The sequence below is a fragment of the Arachis ipaensis genome, chromosome B2, assembly GCF_059453495.1.
Source record: "Arachis ipaensis isolate K30076 ecotype BB chromosome B2, ASM5945349v1, whole genome shotgun sequence".
Taxonomy (NCBI): Eukaryota; Viridiplantae; Streptophyta; class Magnoliopsida; order Fabales; family Fabaceae; genus Arachis; species Arachis ipaensis.
This window is the reverse complement of record NC_142437.1, coordinates 73,007,619-73,016,263: the sequence shown is the minus strand read 5'-3', so window position 1 is coordinate 73,016,263 and position 8,645 is coordinate 73,007,619. Positions and strand designations below refer to the sequence as shown.

The 8,645-nt window shown below is 37.2% G+C and overlaps 1 protein-coding gene across 1 annotated transcript; it reads left to right on the top strand.

Annotated features, from left to right (window-relative positions):
* The first annotated feature begins 7,208 nt into the window (after positions 1–7,208).
* Positions 7,209–8,013, top strand: LOC148574377 (uncharacterized). The gene is made up of 3 exons (XM_088503507.1): positions 7,209–7,613; positions 7,734–7,810; positions 7,953–8,013. Exons 1-3 carry the CDS (start codon positions 7,209–7,211, stop codon positions 8,011–8,013), a joined length of 543 nt encoding a protein of 180 aa, XP_088359633.1.
* The last annotated feature ends 632 nt before the right edge of the window (positions 8,014–8,645 follow it).

Below are 8,645 nucleotides of genomic sequence, written 5' to 3'. Positions count from 1 at the left end.
GAAGAGGATAGTGATCCTTACGAGTGGCCTGGTTGAGGCGACTGTAATCAATGCAGACCCTCCAAGCGTTCTATACTCTGGTTGCTATGAGCTCTTCATGCTCATTCTTCACTGTAGTGACTCCAGACTTCTTGGAGACCGCTTGTATTGGGCTTACCCATTCACTGTCTGAAATGGGATAGATGATGTCTGCCTCCAGTAGTCTGGTCACTTCCTTCTTGACAACCTCTAAGATAGTGGGGTTCAGTCTTCTCTGGAGTTGACGAACGGGCCTTGCTCCCTCTTCTAAAAATATTCTATGCTCACATACTTGAGGGTTGATGCCTACTATGTCTGCCAAACTCCAACCAATTGCCTTCTTGTGCCTCCTCAGCACACTAACTAACTGCTCTTCCTGTTGAGAAGTGAGTTCCCTTGCAATGATAACTGGAAGGGGTTTTAATTCTAACTTCTGATCATGGTCAGGCTCTGGGTTGTCTGGAGCTGGCAACAATGGTAAAGCACTGTCATTGTCCTCTGAGAATGTCCCTACACTTGGACCTTGTCCTATGTACTTCTCTTCAAATTCCTCCTGGTGAACTTCAGCCACGGTTTCATCTATAATGTCACACTGGAGGATAGAATGATCCTCCGGAGGATGCTTCATAACTCCATTCAGATTGAAGATTACTACTCGGCCATCTATTTCAAAAGAGTATGTTCCTGAAAAAGCATCTAATTTGAACTTCGAGGTCTTCAGGAATGGTCTTTCGAGTAGGATTGATGATGGCTTCTCTGAGTCATTTTGGAGCATCTCCAGGATATAAAAATTAGTGGGAAACGTGAGCCCCTTAATGCCAACTAATACATCTTTAGCAACTCCGGCCACTATAATAATGCTTTTATCTGCTAACACAAAACGAGTTGCCGACCTTTTTAAGGGAGGGAGCCTCAAAATATCATATATAGACAAAGGCATTATACTCATACATGCTCCTAAATCACACATGCAGTCAGAAAATACCACACCACCAATAGTACAATTAACCATACATGGACCTGGGTCACTACACTTTTCAGGTAAACCTCCCATTAAAGCAAATATGGAACTACCTAAAGGAATAGTTTCTAATTCATTAATTTTGTCTTTATGTATACATAAATCTTTTAGAAACTTTGCATATTTAGGTACCTATTGAATAACATCAAAAAGAGGAACAGTTACCTCAACCTTTTTTGAATATCTCTACCATTTTGGGATCAGGTTCCGGGTGCTTCCTGGGCTTCCTTGCAAGTTGTGGAAATGGAATGGGAGTGGTGTCTTCTGCAGTATCTGCGCCCTGTGGTGCTTCCTCCTGTGGCTGAATTTCTTCTTTTTCAGCTATGTCCTGTATGTCCTCTTCCTCTTCAACATCTTCTATTTCCACTACCTCTTCAGCTGAGGCATTTTCTGGTGGGCTTGGCTCCTCCTGATTCCTCTCTTGCAGTGTGGTTCCGGACCTTAGGGTGATAGCATTAATGCCACCCTTTGGATTGGGTAATGGTTGAGAGGGGATTCCACTGGAGCTCAAGGGCTGGTTATTGGAGTTATTCATTGATCCAATCTGTGAGACAAGGGCTTGCAAAGTAGAGTTCAGACCATTTAGTGTAGCATAAAGGTTATTTTCCATGGTCTGTTGTCTCTGATCAATAGATTGTAGTAAGTCATCATTAGAAGATGAGGAAGGATAAGTAATTTGAGAGGTCTGCTGTTGGGTATTCTATGGTCCTTGGGATTGCCTCAGGTGAGGTGCTCTGTAGGGATGGTTCTGGTTCTGCTGCCTGTTGTTATTATTATTCCACCTCTGATTTTCCTGATTGTCTCTGCCTCCTCTGTTGTTGTTGTCCCTCTAATTCTGGTTAGAATTGTCCTGCCATCCATGGCTGTAATTGCCACCTTGATTGTACCCTTTGTTGGGGGCGGTCATAGAAGTTATGAGTGGCTGCCACGGTGTTGTCTTCCTGTTGGAGCTGCGGATATTCATCATTATAATGGATATAATCAGCACAGATTCTGTAAACTCTCTGTGGGACTAACTGTTGGCTTTGCTATGGTGGAGAAGGTTGAGCTTGCTGAACTTGTTGTTGATTCAATTGCATCTGCTTCAGCAAGTTGGTCATTTCACAGATACTCTGAGTTAGAGCAGCAGTCTCTTTGCTAGAGGATACTTCTGCAACGGCTTTTGAACGGCCTTGTTTCTGCCTGTGATTCTGAGTGGATTCAGCTAAGTCGCTGATCAATTGCCATGCCTCATCAGTGGTCTTGTACTTTTTCATAGACCCATTGCTAGCACTTTCCAATGTGGTCTTATCTTGGGGCCTCATGCCCTATGTGACGTAACCGAGTAACACTATCTTGTCAATCATATGATGGGGGCATACTTCCAGAAGATTATTGAAGCACTCCCAGTATTCATAGAGAGTCTCAGATTCGTCCTGAACAATTGATGAGCGGATAATTTATACGCTTTTTGGCATTGTTTTTAGTATGTTTTTAGTATATTTTAATTAGTTTTTATTATATTTTTGTTAGTTTTTAAATAAAAATCACTCTTCTAGACTTTACTATGAGTTTGTGTATTTTTCTGTGATTTCAGATATTTTCTGGCTGAAATTGAGGGACCTAAGCAAAAATCTGATTCAAAGGCTGAAAAAGGACTGCAGATGCTGTTGGATTCTGACCTCCCTGCACTCAAAGTAGATTTTCTGGAGCTACAGAAGCCCAATTGGCGCGCTCTCAATTGCGTTGGAAAGTAGACATCCTGGGCTTTCCAGCAATATATAATAGTCTATACTTTTCCCGAGATTTGATGGCTCAAATAGGCGTTTCAAGTCAGCTCAAGAATTCTGGCGTTTAACTCCAAAACTGGCACAAAAGCTGGAGTTAAACGCCCAAACTGGCACAAAAGTTGGCGTTTAACTCCAAGAAAAGTCTCTACACATGGAAGCTTCAATACTCAGCCCAAGCACACACCAAGTGGGCCCGGAAGAAGATTTCTGCATTAATTACTCATTTCTGTAACCCTAGGCTACTAGTTTTTTTATAAATAGGACCTTTTGCTATTGTATTTTCATACTATTGATCTTTGATAAGTCTTGTGCTATCTTAGACACGTTTGGAGGCTGGTCTCACGGCCATGCCTAGACCTTGTTCTTATGTACTTTCAACAGTGGAGTTTCTACACACCATAGATTAAGGTGTGGAGCTCTGCTGTTCTTCATGAATTAATACAATTACTATTGTTTTTCTATTCAACTCAAGTCTATTTCTTCTCCAAGATATTCATTCGTTCTTCAGCTTGATGGATGTGATGATCCGTGACACTCATCATTATTCTCACCTATGAACATGTGCCTGACAACCACCTCTGTTCTACTAGCAATGGCTTGAATGCGTATCTCTTGGGTTTCTAATCTAAGATTGGAACCTTCGTGGTATAGGCTAGAATTATTGGCAGCCATTCCTGAGATCCGAAAAGTCTAAACCTTGTCTGTGGTATTCCAAGTAGGATCTGGGAAGGGATGACTGTGACGAGCTTCAAACTCGCGATTGTGGGGTGTGCGACAGAAGCAAAAGGATCAATGGATCCTATTCCGACATGATCGAGAACCGACAGCTGATTAGCCGATGTTGTGACAGAGCATCAGGACCATTTTCACTGAGAGGACGGGATGTAGCCATTGACAACGGTGATGCCCAACATAAAGCTTGCCATGGAAAGGAGTATGAATGATTGGAAGAAGGCAATAGGAAAGCAGAGGTTCAAGGGGAACAAAGCATCTTCATACGCTTATCTGAAATCCACCAATGAATTACATAAGTATCTCTATCTTTATTTTATGTTTATTTTCATTACCTTAAACTCCATAACCATTTGAATCCGCCTGACTGAGATTTACAAGATGACCATAGCTTGCTTCAAGCCGACAATCTCCGTGGGATCGACCCTTACTCACGTAAGGTTTATTACTTGGACGACCCAGTGCACTTGCTGGTTAGTTGTGCGGAATTGTGACAAAGTGTGATTCACGTTTAAGAGCTCCAAGTTGTTGGCGCCATTGTTGATGATCACAATTTTGCATACCAAGTTTTTGGCGCCGTTGCCGGGGATTGTTCGAGTTTGGACAACTGACGGTTCATCTTGTTGCTTAGATTAGGTACTTTTCAGAATTTTTAAGAATGAATTCTAGAGTTTTAAGGTGATGTTCTTATCATCACAAAAGTTGATTGATTCTCATCAATTTAGCTATTGAATGTAATGTCCTGCTGAAGCTTGGCCAAACATGTCTAATCCTATTTAGACTGAAGCTTTAGACTAACATTGCATGATTCCTGGAATTCTCATTAAAAGTTTTGAATCTCTTTATTTTCTTTTCCATATAAGTTTCGAAAATCACAAAAGAAAAATTTATAAAACCATAAAAATCAAAAATATTTTATGTTTCTTGTTTGAGTCTAGTGTCTAATTTTAAGTTTGGTGTCAATTGCATGTTTTTATTCTTCTTGCATTTTCCGAATACATGCAATATGTTCTTCATTGATCTTCAAGTTGTTCTTGATAATTTCAGTGCTCTGATCTTTAAATTCTCTTGTTTTGTGTGTTTTATTGTTTCTCATATGCATTCTCAATTTGTTAGTGTCTCTTATATGAAAATTTTTAAGTTTGGTATCCTGCATGCATTGTTTGATTTGAGTTTCCTAAGATTAGTTGTATTTTGATTGTTTCTCATCATTAAAAATTCAAAAATATTTTCAAAATTGTGTCTTTTCAAGTCAATAATACAGAGAGTTGAAGATTCAGAACATTCAGCAGAGGAATCAAACCGAAAAAGCTGGGCGTTCAAAACGCCCAGTGAAGAAGGAAAACTGGCATTTAAACGCCAGCCAGGGTACCTGGCTGGGCGTTTAACGCCCAAAAAGGTAGAGATTTGGGCGTGAAACACCAGAATGGGTACCATTCTGGGCGTTTAACGCCAGGATGACACTAGAGGGAAGATTTTGTTTTTAATTCACATTTTTTTCAAGTTTTCATAATTTTTCAAAATCAAATCTTTTTCAAATCATATCTTTTCAATCATATCTCTTTCAAAATCAATTTCTTTCCATTTTATATTTATTTTTACTATTTTCAAAAATCCTTGCTTCAATTCAAGATTTACTTCAAAAATTTTCAAGTTGTTACTTGCCTATTAAGAAATGATCAAACTTTAAAGTTTAGAATCATATCTTTTAATTTTTTGTTAGTCAAGTAATCAACTTTGATTTTAAAAACTTTCTTTTTCTAAATTGATTTTCAATCATATCTTTTCAATCATATCTTTTTAATTTCTAATTTCAAAATCTTTTTCAAAAATCACTTTATTTCTTTCCCAATCTAAATTTTCGAAAATCTCAATCAAATTTTCAAAATTTCTTTTAATTATTTCAAAATATTTTACTTTAATTTTCGAAAATTCTTTCCCTCTTCTCACATCCTTCTATTTAAGGGACTAATACTCCTCCTCAAGGTGCAATTCGAACCCTATTTCTTTAATAAGTTCGAATTCTCTCATCTCTACCTCCTCCTTCTATTCTTCTTTTCCTCTGACACCTCAAGAAATCTCTATACTGTGACATAGAGAATTCCATACTTTCTTGTTCTCTTCTCTTTCATATGAGCAGGAACAAAGATAAAGGCATACTTGTTCAAGCTGATCCTGAACCTGAAAGGACCTTAAAGAGAAAGCTAAGAGAAGCTAAAGAACAATTCTCTTTAGAGGGCCTAAGAGAGCTTTTCAAGGAAGAAGAAACCATGGCAGCCAAAAACAACAATGCCAACAATGCAAGGAATGTGCTTGGTGACTTTACTGCACCTACTCCCGACTTCTATGGGAGAAGCATCTCAATCCCTGCCATTGGAGAAAACAACTTTGAGCTTAAGCCTCAATTAGTTTCTCTAATGCAACAGAATTTCAAGTTTCATGGACTTCCATTGGAAGATCCTCATCAGTTCTTAGATGAATTCTTGCAAATCTGTGATACTGTCAAGACCAATGGGGTTGACCCTGAAGTCTACAGACTTATGCTTTTTCCTTTTGCTGTAAGAGACAGAGCTAGGACATGGTTGGACTCACAACCTAAAGAAAGTGAACTCTTGGAAAAAGCTAGTCAATGCCTTCTTGGCAAAGTTCTTTCCACCTCAAAAATTGAGCAAGCTTAGAGTGGAAGTGTAACATCCCGCATTTTTTAAAATCTAAATATAAATAAATTGTGATTTTATCTTGTTAAGTTTAAATTTTGTAATTTTAGAAATTATTTTATTAGAAATAATTAAGTAGATTCGGAGATAGATTCATTTTGAACCAATTAATATTCTTAGGTAATTTTATTATTTTGGAATATTTTGTATAATTTTAGTAATTGAAAATAAGAAAGAATTGTACAATTTAATTTAAGTAACTTTTATTCTTAAAAGGTTACGATTTGTTTTATTAATTTGATATCTTATTTTATAAATCAATTAAGAATAATTAAATTAGTTTTATTAATATTTGGAGTTAAGTTAATTAATATTTTGTGTAATTTTAATAATTGGTTATTTTATATAATTAAATTTAAGAAATTTCTACTATGAATAAATATGATTTATTCTATTAATTTGAGCCCTTAAAGATTAATTTATTAGAAATGATTAAATTGATTTTGATAAATACTTTAATTTTAAGTCAATTAGTATTTATGCACAATTTTGATTATAACTAGTTATTTTATATATAAATTGAAATTAAAGTTATGATAGAAAAATAATAAAAGGTCATATAATTTAATATAGGTAATTGATATTTCGAGTTTAACTGTATTTTATAGAATGTGATTAGTATGCTTATTTTATAATTTAAATTAAAAATAATTGTTTGAGCTCATTGATATGCTGATAAATAAAATCTTATGCGTTTTGAAAGTAATTTTTATGAAGTAATTTTTATGGTATTATATTTGAATCTTAAATTGTTATTCTATCTCAAATATTTTGTAAAGGTTGTTATATTACTCATATACATTATACCTTAACCTTAAATTCCTAATTAAAAACTTAATTTTACCCTAAATTCACAAAACACACGCACAAACAGAATGGGAAAGAAAGGAAATAGGGGAGCTCGAGGGGGGAAAACAGAAAGGGAAAAGAAAGGAAGGGGAAAGAGGGAAGATGGGGAAAACGGAGAATAGGAAGGGAGACAGAGGACGAGGGAGAAGAAGAGAGGGGGAAGAACAACGCTATGGAGCTTGGCGCCGCTGCCGAGCTGCTGTCGCAGAGAAGAAAGGGAGAGGCGAACGTGACCCACGGAGGAGAGGAAGGAGTTGCCGTCAAGCCACGCCCTGTTGCCTTGTTCGTGTATCGCCGTTGTTGTTCGCTGAGGGTGAGACGCGAAGAGAAGATGCTAACCTGCACCATCGTGCCTCACTATCTTCGTCGAGCCTTCATCATTGTCGCTCCCTATTCCCGTTGCCATCAGGGTTTGTTGCCACTGCCATTAAGAGTGACGCAGCAGAGGAGGAGTCGTTCCTCTTCCGCCGCCGTCGCCGGAGACCTTGGTTGCTACTGTTCATATGGGTGAGTTCGTTGTTTCCTAGTTACCGGAGTCACTGTCTATGAATCTTTTGTTGCTTTAGAATGACCTTGTCCCTATCTTTAATGTTCCTGAGTACACTATAGTTGTTGGAATCATTACAGCTGGAACTTGTCACCGGGGGAGAGAAGCGGCTGCACCATCCTATTCATTTTGACATTGAACCTCTATTCCTAACCCTGTAATGCTCTTGCTCTTGTTCTATTTGGTATTTTGTTTCTCTATTATGTTCTTATTTTAATTACGATAGCCAATATCTCTGTTTTAGTATTATGGTGTTATGCTGAAATTGCCGAAATTGCCGTTGCTGCGAGCGTAACCAGAATTGATGCTGCTGCCGCCGTCTTGGTTGCGTTGAAATCGCCGCTGCAGTTGCCAGTTTAGACTAAGCAGGGATTGTTGCGTTAAACTATGCGATTGCGACATCGAGGTAGGGGGTTTAAAATGATTTTAATTTAGGAATGCCTACAAGGTTTATTGAATAACTGCAAATAGATTTAATATCTGTGAGTAATTGATTGACTATGTGAATATTGAATTGTGGCTGAAATTGTGATTGGAATGGTTGAGATTGTTATTTGGAATTGTTGATTAGTGATATTGATTGATTATGTGGATTGGGATTTGTTTGATGACTAATTGTTGAGAATTTCTAAATTTTAATGGGTTATGTTGGATTTGTTGCCGTTGAGCTATTATTTCATATATTGTAATGTTAGTGAACTTGGTTGGTGGTTGATTTGGAGTTGGTTTTGAGGGGTATTGAAGGGTTGGATTTTGAATACAAAATGGTTTGCTGAAAATTAGGTTCTCTTGAAATTAAACGGCAACTTTGAAAGTGAATCAGTGGCTTTATAGTGACTAAAATGATGAGAATTTAAATTTTAAGTAAATTATATTAAGTGTGATTATTAAGATTTAATTTTGAAGGTTTTATATTAACTGGAACATTAGTTATGATTTTTCAAAGTTAAGTCGTGAATCTGATTTTCTGCACTACTTTAAATGAAATTAGA

Bases quoted from the DNA above. Each gene is read 5' to 3' on its own strand.
- LOC148574377 (XM_088503507.1), top strand. From the start codon at position 7,209: ATGGGGAAAACGGAGAATAGGAAGGGAGACAGAGGACGAGGGAGAAGA. The intron at 7,614-7,733 runs GTGAGTTCGTTG...GAATCATTACAG, and splicing joins GGTTGCTACTGTTCATATGG to CTGGAACTTGTCACCGGGGG. The intron at 7,811-7,952 runs GTAATGCTCTTG...GAGCGTAACCAG, and splicing joins GAACCTCTATTCCTAACCCT to AATTGATGCTGCTGCCGCCG.